The sequence below is a fragment of the Bos mutus genome, chromosome 11 (genome assembly GCF_027580195.1).
Source record: "Bos mutus isolate GX-2022 chromosome 11, NWIPB_WYAK_1.1, whole genome shotgun sequence".
NCBI lineage: Eukaryota > Metazoa > Chordata > Mammalia > Artiodactyla > Bovidae > Bos > Bos mutus.
In genome coordinates, this window is record NC_091627.1 from 10,522,521 (window position 1) to 10,534,556 (window position 12,036).

A 12,036-nucleotide genomic window follows, 5' to 3' on the forward strand; every position below is an offset into this window, starting at 1 on the left:
TGCCATCTATTTATGGGCTTACGGCTTCTGTCTCTTCATAAAAGCCATACTGCCGTTTGAACATAAAGTGAATGTCGGTCACCAATTCAGTGAGATAAAATTTTGTACTGAAAAATTTAGCTTTATTTGATAAGATATGAATAAGCAAAATTCATTTAATTGTACTCATTAAAGCTTTGGAGATAAATATTTCCCCCCAAAGGATCTCTCTTTGACAGCAGGCTCCATTTTACATCCGTTCATTATTTAAACTTTCATTCCTCTTTCAAACTCAATGGTACTTCAAAGGACCTGCTCTATCCATGCCAACCCAGCTCTTAAAATTAAGCCTCTTCTTGTAGATCCAGTTGTCCTATACTTGTTTGTGAATATTTTGACCATTCTTCTCCCTCTGGTAGGGAGGGAGACATAAGACTCTTGATAGATAGTTAGTTCATCTTCTGTGTAATCAGAAACTTAAATGTGGTAGAAGAAATTTTGGCAAAATGAGAATCTTTCTCCATGCCAGGCACTGTGCAGTTAATTATGTCATTTAATCCTTATCAGGCCCTGTTGCAGTTGTTGTGGTTATTTCCTCCTTAATTCCAAAACCTGGTAGAGTAAATGACCACATGTGTGAATCAGGCTGGCTATGCTCAGAGTCTCTAGGACGAATGATTTTCTCTTTGTAGTGAAGTGAGAGGATTGCCCAGCCTTCTTTGTCTTGTTCCATATTTCTAAATTGTCCACAGTAAGAATGTGTTACCCTTATCAAAAATGTAGTTAAGTATTTTATGAAGAAGGGCTTCCCTTGTGGCTCAGCTGGTAAAGAATCTGCCTGCAATGCAGGAGACCTCGGTTCGATTCCTGGGTTGGGAAGATCCCCTGGAAAAGGGAAAGGCTACCCACTCCAGTATTCTGGCCTGGAGAATTCCATGGATTTTATAAAGAAAGGAAACTGAAAGTTATACATATATATTGTGGGACATTTGGAAAATATAGAAAGTTAGAAAAAAGTGCTCATTGCTTGAATGTTAACATAATCTTTATAAACATTTTGGTCCCTTTTCTTCTAGTCTTTTTATATGTATGTAATTGAACATTTTTATATAGTTGTAATAATTTCTTATTGTGGTTTTTTTTTCTCCATAAAAAAACTGAGATGCCGGTACTCACATCTTGATTAACTGTAAGAATGCGTCTTTTGTTTTCTCTTTCTCCTGGGCCTTCTTCCTTATCTTGAATTGCAATCTCTACACATGTACATTGCCTTGAAAACCCCATTTGGCTAACAGATATCAGTGTGACCAGCAAGAAAAAGAAAGCCTATTACTTCTCCTCTTCTCATTAACACACACATCATTAATAATACCCACTGTGTTTTTTTCATGGGTAGAGTGATTCAGTCTACACATTCATATATTCATTCATTTAACAAATATTTGTTAAGTACCTTATAAATGCCAGCCATTTTACTCTTAAGTGAGAATGCAGAGACAGTAGAATCCTTGCTCTTGAGGAGAACATAGATGTATAAATAAGAAAAAGAGCAGTATGGTAAGTTATATGCAGAAGTAACAGCCAAATTCTGTAAGAACTCAGGTGAGAATAACTTGAGATCCAAATGATTCTCCTAAGGAAATCAAAGAAAGCCTGTTATGAGTAAGAAAATGGAACTCAGACAGATTTGGCCACATAGCTCATTCTTGTTTGTGTTAACATGAAAACCGGATCTGACTGGAAAACCCCTCTTCCTTCCACCAAACTGTCATGAAGAGGTGCGCCATTTTCATCGTCTTGGAAGCTCTAGATATCTATAGTTGGCATATTTCTGAGTCAAGGACCTAAAGCTGCCTCTCTTTTTCTCTCCCCACTTCAAAATGCCACTAAATTCTGAAGTGATCAAAGTGTAATGAAAGAGAAGTAAGGAGACATGAGTTCTCTGGAAACCGATTTTGCCACCATTTAATTAGGTGATCATGGCACCTTATTCTTCTTTGAAATAGGCATCTGTTTCTTATTTGTAAAAGCGAGGAGGTTGAAATAAATCTCTCTAAGCTTCTAATGTTTTATAAATACGTGTCGTGGTTTCCTTTTCCTTTTTAGTGTGTGTAGCATTTCTGTAAGTTTGTCGGAACAAGGACCTTGGGAAATCTTGACACACCATGGCGCTGGCAGAGGGGTAGATGGGAGTGAAGAGTGAGGGCTCTTGACTGCCTAAGTTTGAATCTCAGCTTTGTTTCTTACCTGCTGTTTAATCTTGAACAAACTATTTAACCTCACTGAGCCTCAGTTTTTTAATCTGTAAAATAGTAATAATAACTCACACAGTTGGTGGGAAGACGGAGTGAGCTCATGTTTCTAAAGCACTTTGCACAGTGTCTGGCACATAGTACTCAGTGAATGTAGCCAATGATACCAGTGGCTCTTTACCAGTACTAATTTGGAGTCCTAAAGCAGTTTTAGAAGTCAGAATACCACAGTAGCTTCTTTTATTCATGATTCCTGTATACAGGCACAGAGAAACCAATACCCATGCCTAGCATATGGAATTTTAGTCATTTCCCCCCTTATATGTTCAATTACGGGTTTGGTAGGGGAGCCCTGTTTACTGCTAAACTTTGATGATGACCCAGAGAAGACTTCCATTAATTTGTAAAACTGGGTGAACCATTCGTTCTTTTCTTTGCTGTGTTCCCAGTGCTCAGGACAGACTATAGCATAGCCTAGGCATTTCAGTTGCTTTTTGAATGAATACGTGATATCACACTTTATATTCAAGAACTGGGGGAGAAGAGCACTTGGCGCAGTGAGTCTTTTGGCTTTCAGAGCTTAGCCTGTGACATTTGCCGAGTTTGTTTTGAGGGGATTTGGGGGCGTCCCATGACAATCAAAGCAGAATTCTTCTGATACCAATGTTTGGCTTTCCGCTTTGATCAATAGACTTATTATTTGCCCTTGAAACCTCTGTGGTGCTAGGGACTCACAGACATTCCTCAGGATGATTTACACAGCAGTAAATAATCTGTGCTGTCCATCGCTTGCTTCATCAGTGTCTTCCCTGTTCAGTCTTCCCCGAGGCTCAGTGGGCCCCAAGGCTAGAGCACAGCAGACACAGTCACTCCAGTTGGCACATAGAGCATGTCGCCCGGTTTCACTGCTGCTTTGTTGCTCCAGTATGCATCCACGATTTGTCTTCAGGGTTGACCTACTGTTGAAGTTATTTTCCATCAGACTTTATTATCATTACTACCATTTATTTTTCTACCTCTGTTATATGCTAGGCACTACATATATCATCTCATGGAAACTTCACAGCCACCTCTGGTTAATTGTACCGTTTTTGTAGAAGTGGAATGTGAAGGAGATGAAGCTTATTCCCTGAACTCACATAGCCCATGAGCAATGCAGCTTCAGTTTGAACTCAAGTCTCTTTCGACACAAAGCCCTTAGCTATTACCCTATGATATTTTCCTCATCCGAAGGGCTTTTTTTCTGCGTCTGCAAGTGTTTTGTGTTGAAGTTGGTGACCTTTTGCAAAGATTGGTAAGTTTCCCATACCATTCAGAGATGAATTTTAAAAAATTTTAACAGCATTGCAAACACATGAAATTTATAGTGACAAACATAGCCAGATTACTTTCTTGTTATCCATCCATTTAGTAAATTTACAGTTCCCATTAATTTTAATCTGTCCTTATTACCTGTTTTATATAATAAATATCTCTCAGTCATGACAGACTGAGTATAGATCACCTGAAGTAGGCTCTCTCTCAATAAGCAGAGTTGCAGCTAAAGATTTGTGCATTAATAGGGAAAATTGCAAATCAGGTAGTCAGTGAAATAATTCATTGTCACATCCAATCAATAAACTTTGTAAATCAACTCATTTAATTCAAAAAATGATCTATATAGATCAAGCAACCAATTAAACAATTAGCATACACTTTGCAATTAATTAATTTAAGCATCAATCATATCATTTAAACTCCAAATTTAAGCCATAGAATTTAGGCTCCTACCTCCTTGTGAACTATTAGGTTCAAATTCTCAGTGCTAGCAGATGTGCAGTTTCATGATTGAACTTTGGTGCAGGGTATCTTCAAGTGTTTTAGTTATTTCAGTGTTAAATTTTCTTTATGTTGGTGCAGTTTCCCACTCTTTTTCAGCGAATTGACTTTTTATTTTCCTCAAAGGAGAAGGAGTGTCAGTTCTAAACTGGGCAGAGCTGGAGTCTGGGAGTGCTGACTGGACATTCTAGGAAGTGAGACAAGTCCAAAAGTGTTGATAGTTGAGAAGCTTAGTTACCTACATCAGGATAAATTGGGTCATTTGCTTTTACTGTGTTAAGTGTCCTTGGTGTTTAGGATCAGATCTATCAAGAGAGCCTGATATTCTTCAGAAAAAGGAGAACTGTAAAGACTGTCTTGGTTACCCTGAGCACTTCTTCTGAGCACAGATATTTTCTTAATCCTGAACATAAATCAGGGGCCTCTGACTCCCTTCAAATAATCTTTCCTCCTTTATAGTTTTGTTTGTCTCTCTTTTATGATATTTATTTTATTTACACTTATAGTTAATGTAGTACTTCCTTTCCCCTGCTGCTATTCACTAAACTTCCTTTGAGGGTCTATACTCAATCTCATCTTTGATCTCAGGCATTAAGTCCCATGTCTTATATATAACAGATGCTCCTTAAATATTCATTGGAAGAATAGAGCAGTATTAACATTCTCACTTCACACCGTGTCTCTCCTCCTTTGCACTGCCGTGTATGTGTTTTCTCTTTATCAGAGGAAGCAGGGTTTGGGAGATGCCACTGTATCCAGGCTTCGGGGTGAGGAGCAGCAGTGTCCCGGTTGGCTTGCCGTCCTCCATACCTCTGGTCTCAGCATCCCTCCTGTATCTTGGTGTTCACTTACCTTTTTGATTTTCCCTACAGTGACAATGTCAGTGCCTACTGCCTGCATATTGCCGAGGATGACGGGGAGGTTGACACAGACTTTCCCCCACTGGATTCCAACGAGCCCATTCATAAGTTTGGCTTCAGTACTTTGGCCCTGGTTGAAAAGTATTCATCTCCTGGTCTGACATCCAAAGAGTCGCTCTTTGTTCGAATGTGAGTATTGACGCTGTTACTTATCTCAGTATCTTACCTCTACCTTTTAGGGTTTTGGATTTGATTTTGGTTTTCTTATCAAATGAATGATATTTGGTATCTGGAGAGTCAACATGAAATGATGACTTCCAGAGAGATGGGGACAATATTTGCATTGTATTCCAATCCACTGCACCTGGGGTAAATTGTATTAAGTCTGTCTCAAAAGTTGTGTCTATGTACAAAAGCCCCTGGAAATATTGGGGCCCTTTGGACCCTATGAAGGAAAAATTTGACGTTTTCCTCTTTGTTGTCAAGGAATCCAAACTGAAAATGTGTGTTGCGGTCACTTCTCTTTTGTGATTTAAAATATTTCTTTTTCTCTCCAATTTTGTTCAAATCAAATTTGATTTTCTTCTTAGTTGCTCTCCTTTAGTCTGAGCAGAGGTTCTTAACCTTATCTGTGCCTTTGGTAGTCTGCTAAAGCCTACAGAAGCTCTTCTCAGAAAAGTGTTTGTAAATGCAGAGAATAATATTCACAGAGGACAAGAAAATCCTCAAGAATTATATTTAAATAGTTATCAAATTATTAAACAAATTTGTGATATACTTATATGTACTGGCTTTATCAATACATTAAATGACAAGAACCAGAGGCAGGTCTAACGGTAACTCCTGAGGCCTTTCGTTTCAAGGTAGTAATAGGTGTAAATGGTACTTGAGACATCTGCCACAGCTGTAATGACGCTGTCTGTGGTTTCCGTTCATGACAGAGTCACCAGTGCTGCTCATAGGACTGTGATTTGTTGACCACCTTCATAATTCCAGGAAATGCTAAATATCAGAAGTCAGTTAAAATAAAAATGTGGTTTTTGCCCACTCATGTCTATAGAGCACCTGAGTCTCATACATATGTCCTGGTTGTTAGGGGAAAACCTGCAGTGTCTTCTCAGTTTAAGCTTTTCTAACGGAGGCCGTGACACTGCCCGTCCTGGTCATCTCCTGGGGACAATAGCGGTCCCTTTGGCACCCCCTGCTGTTAGTAACCAGCAAATGCACTGTCAAGAAGAGGGATCCCTTTAGAAGGCTTTCCTCTGTCTTTTAAAAGCATATTGCCTTTGTTTCAGATTTTTTACTAAAAATAGGATTATGCTACCTAGGATATACGAGTATTTTGGATGTTTCTACCCTTGAGCAAAGAAAGAAACCTGAGTGCCTGGGAGTGAGCCGGGGATAACTCCTCATGGTCATTTCATCCGTACCATGAAGTCATGTTTGGTGTACATAGCAAAGATTTTTCCTTCTTTTTACATTTTGGAGGCACTAAAACAACAACTTTAAAGAATATTTAAAGTAGTTTAAAACTTATCCAATGATTCCTCCATCCCTGTATAATTATTTTCATTTTTGTATAATCATTTCCATGTGTATATATATTATACTTTGGGTTCTAGCATACATATTGTGTCATTTTTACTTAATATTATATTCCAAATATTTTGATATCCATTCTTAATTCCTGTAATCTACATTTATTATGTAATGTCTCAGACCTTTGGTAAAAACCTGCAGCTACTTTTCTAACAAACTGTTGATCAGCAAAAATTAAGGGGCTACAGAAACACTCATTTTTATGCTGTTCCTTTTTGGGCTTCATGCAAAGGCAATTCTGTGTAAATGTACAGGTGACTGTGGTTTGAAAATCTGGAAATCAGTCTATCCTTGTTATAAAAAAATTTTTTTACAATTGTCATTATATTGATGTTCATATTGTATAAAATAACTCATTTAATAATGTAGTACTTTGATTTTGCAGGAAAAAAAAGTCAGAGAGACAGCCCCTTATTCTCATGGAGCTTTCTGTCTAATGGGGTGACAGTTGTCAAACAAACCATTCAAATATGATGAGCAATACAACAGAAAAATGTATGAGATGAACCAGATGCCTGTCACAGGGTGTTTAGATTATTTCCTTGATTTGGTTTTAATAAGGGACTCTTTAAAGATAGTCCGTACCTATATCCTTTTTGTTTCTGTTGAATAACTTCCTTAGGAAAATTCCCTCTGAGTAGGATTATTGGTCAAGGTAAAAAACATCTTCAGATTCTCACTTTGCATTGACATACATAGCCTTCTGAAGATGTATCCATTACAGTGCTACCAATAAAATTCATAAAACCATCTTCTCAGTCTTACCATCACAAAATGTGATGTGTGCATGCTCAGTCGCGTCCAACTCTTTGCAGCCCCATGGACTATAGCCTGCCAGGCTCCTCTGTCCATGGCATTTCCCAGGCAAGAACACTGGAGCGAGTTGCCTGCCATTTCCTGCTCTAGGGGATCTTTTCGACCCAGGAATGAAACCCACATCTCTTGTGTCTCCTGCATTGGCAAGAGACTTCTTTACCACTAGCGCCACCTGAGAAGCCCTAGGATGTCATTAGGATTTTTTTTTTTTGAGATGTATGTAGTGGAATTTCAATAGCATAGCTTCTGCTTGGAATTCTGTTGTTTATTAATAAGTCACCAGAAGCATTATTCTCATTAGCATACAATTTTTGCTACATAAATACTAACATATGATCATAGTAGTCTTTTGATCTGAAAGTCCTTTCTAAAACAAGTGCTTTAAAAAGGAAAATTAATCCTCCTGAAACTTCAGTGTTTGCCCAAAGTTGTTTTATTATAATGTTACTTAAACACATACAGATATAAAATGCTAGCTACAAATTCCATATCTTTATGTAACTGAAACAAAATTATAAATTAAATGCAAATAAAACTATAGCATTAATAAAATACAAATTAACAACATTAATGCAACAGATGATGTTTTGTTGAAATTAAACCATTGATGTTGGGTTTAACGGGTGTTAAATGTTTTACTTGTCAACTTGAATTTTTGATTTTCATAAGAAACATCAGATTATCATATTATTATTTGTCCTTTTAAGCAATGAATGTATTTTTAGGTATTAGTCCATTATTTTAATGGGTCATTTGACTTACAGTGCACACCTCCCCAATTTTAAATGCTTTTTAATGGAAGAATAAAGAACATTTCTGCTAGGATACCCAGCTTATGCCAGTCCTGCTCAGGACTCCCCTGTTATATTTTATTTATTTATTTCGGCCATGCCATGTATCTTGTCAGACCTTGGTTCCCCAACCAGGGATTGAACCTGGGCCATGGTAGTGAAAGCCTGAAATCCTAACCACCAAAGAGCTGACTTTCCGTGTTTTAAAATGAGAAGTCCTAAGTCCAAGAGCTCCCCACTCCATCCTGGGTGAACCAGGGTGATGCGTCACCGTACTTTCTGCTGTTGTTAATTAGTGTTTCTGTAGATGGGCTCTCTGCCTGACTGATCCTGTGCACAGTGGGACTTATACACACAAAACATGAGTTCTTCAGAGATCAGCAAGTCTGGCCCATAAAGAGCCTTGTGTACACTTCTCCCATCACTTTCTCTATTCTAAGTTTTTACGTGCGGCTTGCACTGCCATTTAGCCTTTCTGCCTCTATTATTGATGTTAAATAACTAGCAGCTGGAACATACAGTCTCCCAGATCTTACCAGCTTATCCCACATGTTGGCAAACTAAAGGATGAGATGGTAAATATTTTAGGCTTGCAGGCCACACAGTCTCTGTAACTCAGTTCTGCTGTAGTAGTGTGAAGGTAACCATGCTGCTAAAGCACTTCAGTCGTGTCCGACTCTGTGCAACCCCATAGACGGCAGCCCACCAGGCTCCCCCGTCCCTGGGATTCTCCAGGCAAGAACACTGGAGTGGGTTGCCATTTCCTTCTCCAATGCATGAAAGTGAAAAGTGAAAGTGAAGTCGCTCAGTCGTGTCTGACTCTTAGCGACCCCATGGACTGCAGCCCACCAGGCTCCTCCGTCCATGGGATTTTCCAGGCAAGAGTACTGGAGTGGGGTGCCATTGCTTTCTCCAGAAGGTAACCATAGACAAATACATAAATGAGTGGACGGGCTTGATTGGTTGACTCTGGCCGCGTATGTTTTGGCTTCCCAGGTGGTACTAGTGGTAAAGAACCTGCCTGCCAATGGAGGTGATGTAAGAGACGTGAGTTCGATCCCTGGGTCAGGAACATTCCCTTATTTCTTGTTCACCTCTGTCTGATGAAGGTTAAGGGGCTCTTCCAGGTATTTCTCGTCCAAGCAATGACTCAAGGCTCCCCCAGCTGGATGGAGGATGGGAAACCTGGAAAACTGGAAGTGGACTGTGTCTTTTTCTCTATATTGCTGTTTAAATCACTGTGTACATCTATCTGTATAACTTTTTGCTTTTCAGTGAAAATCATACATACATGATTTTCGTTGAACTAAAAGCACAATTTTTAAATTCTGAAACTCAAGAGAGCCTGTGAATGCATCTGTTGACCTTGGGGGCCCTTGAACCTCGGGTAGGAAATACTGCTGTCAGAAAATTAGCTCAGGCCCTGGTATGTAAGAAGTACTACATGGTTATGATTTGTTATTTTTGTCAGAGATTTGTGAGTCTGAATAATTCACCCTAAGGTGGGTATGGGGTGTCACTTTTCTTTGGGTTATTTTTTATTACACAATTAATTCATGTCCAGTATAGAAAAATTAGAAAACATGTTTCTTCATATAAAAGAAAGTTTCAAATTTCTCCTTGTTCCATCATGCAAGGATAATTACTTATTATATTATATAATGATTTACATTTAAAAAGAGGAGCTAGTTAACTTAAACGAATCCCTAATTGGAAAAGCGTTCTGTGAAAAAGAATGTGGAGGTGGGTGTTCTTTCTGAATTGAGGCTATACTGGTCTTTTCCTCCCAGGCCCTTGGGCCCCAGGAAGCCCCTGGAAATAGAGTTGTCATTAGGGGAAGGAGAATGGATTACTCTTAACGAAGTACAAATTAGGAGCCTGTTAGTGAACACTGCCTCCTTTACCAGATCAGCAAGCGGATTTCTAAGGTATCCATTGTTCTTGATTGATTTTGGACAGAGCCAATATATATATAAAAGGAGTCCCTAACTTGCTGACAGCTAGCTTCTCTGAGCCTAAGCACTAAAGTTGACTGTCAGGAGTATGGGAAGGGAGAAGTGAGGGACAGAGAGCTGGGTGAGGTAACCCCTAATACTAGTTGAGGGCTAGATCTCAGCTGATTTTCAACATCCAAAGAAGTGCTCCTTACCAGCAATGACCAAGCCAAGGCCTGCTAGGCCGTTCGTTGGACAGGTCAGACGAGGAGTAGACAGGAGAGGAACTCTCGTTGTCCATCTCTTCCCATCCCCCAAAAGTCAAAGTGTCAGTTGCTCAATTGTGTCCGACTCTTTGTGACCCCATGGACTGTAGCTCACCAGGCTCCTCTGTTCATGGGATTCTCCAGGCAAGAATACCGGAATGGATTGCCATTCCCTTGTCCTGGGGATCTTCCTGACCCAGGTATCAAACCTGGATCTCCTACATTTCAGGCAGATTCTTTACCACCTGAGCCACCAGGGAAGCACAGTTAGCCCCCAGCTAATTCCATCAGAATTTGTGACACTGAATTGAGTTTAAAAAATGGCGATGACAAAAGCAATGTGTGTGGTGTCATTGCATTACCTCTGTTGACATTATTATTTCACACTGGCATCCTACTCTGGGTGGGGAAGAAGAGCTTTAAGGGAAGAAAAATCAAAAACAATAAAACAGAATTCTCCTAAATCAGAAGTCAATTAATTAAATTGCCCTGCCTATATATGTGTTTTACTTGGGCTTCTCTGATGGCTCAGTTGGTAAAGAATCTGCCTGTAATGCAGGAGACATGGGTTTGATCCCTTGAGTCGGGAAGATCCCCTGGAGAAGGGAATGGCAACCCACCCCAGTATTCTTGCCTGGAGAATTCCATGGACAGAGGAGCCTGGTGGGATACAGTCCATGGGGTCGCAAAGAGTCAGACACGACTGAGCGGCTAACACTTTCATATGTGTTTTACTTTCGGTGTTTAATATATCAGGTGGAAATGGGAAAGGGGCTGTTTTAACCAAAAGCTGCAGAGCATATAGAATTCAGTTAGGATTTTGCTGTTTGGGAAATGGACCACTGGATCAGCGTTGGAAGGCCTTGTACCAGAAGCTGGGCTGCCTTGGGCAATGTGGCCCAGAGGGCTCCCAAAGATGGCTGTGGCTTCTCTTGTCTGCATAAAGAGAAAGGTTAGCTGCTTTTTCAGGAGGTATGCCCTAGATTCATTGTTCTTTCTGTATGAGGGCTTTTCAAAAAGGGTCTCGGTGGTTTTAGTATCCTTTCTTTACAGTATACCCCAAGTGACCAGACCTTTATGAAAAGATATCATTAGTTTGAAAATTCACCTGCTCTTACGTGATATTGCCTTGATAGTCTGGAGAGGAGGTGGTGGGGGCGGGGAGGGATGAGCATTTTTGCACACTCAGTTTGGTGCCCCTTATAGCTTGTTATCTCATTTATTCCTTATAAGCAACTCACCTGTATAAGCTGAGGATCAGAGACAAGTAGTTACCCAAGGTCAGACAGTTTGGTAAGGAGCAGGGCTAAAATAGGGCAGGGAATTTTTAAAAAAAGATGCCTGTATTCTTTGTAATCAGGCCTGACAATATGTCTGTAAATTATCCTAGTTATTTATTGTTTGCTTGAGTCATAGAGGACCAACTGTGTGTTGTTTCTTTTCATTCTGTTGTATTAGCAAACATTTTCATTGTCCAGATTGTCCTCATGTATGGAAACGTAACATATGCAGCCTGTTTAATTTTGTATTTGTAAATCTGACTTGATTTCCTTTTTGGCAACAGCTACTGTCTAGAGAAAAGAAAAGATTTTTCTTTGTGTCTGTTTAAAGTGACAGGAATATTGGAGCAAGTAATAAAGATGGAAAGCATTAATTACATACTTCTAAGAACTTAAAGGTCAGACAAGCTAAATATGTATGTTTTGCTCCCTGGAATGTCT

The 12,036-nt window shown here is 39.5% G+C and overlaps 1 protein-coding gene across 10 annotated transcripts in view; it reads left to right on the top strand.

The window, feature by feature from the left end:
• The window catches only part of MAPKAP1 (MAPK associated protein 1), a 234,765-nt gene that overhangs the window by 120,448 nt on the left and 102,281 nt on the right, over positions 1-12,036 (top strand). For all 10 annotated transcript variants that reach the window (XM_070378987.1, XM_070378984.1, XM_070378988.1 and 7 more), the window contains one exon: positions 4,922-5,098. In XM_070378987.1, coding sequence (XP_070235088.1) covers positions 4,922-5,098 — 177 coding nt within the window. The remainder of the gene's footprint in view (positions 1-4,921; positions 5,099-12,036) is intronic.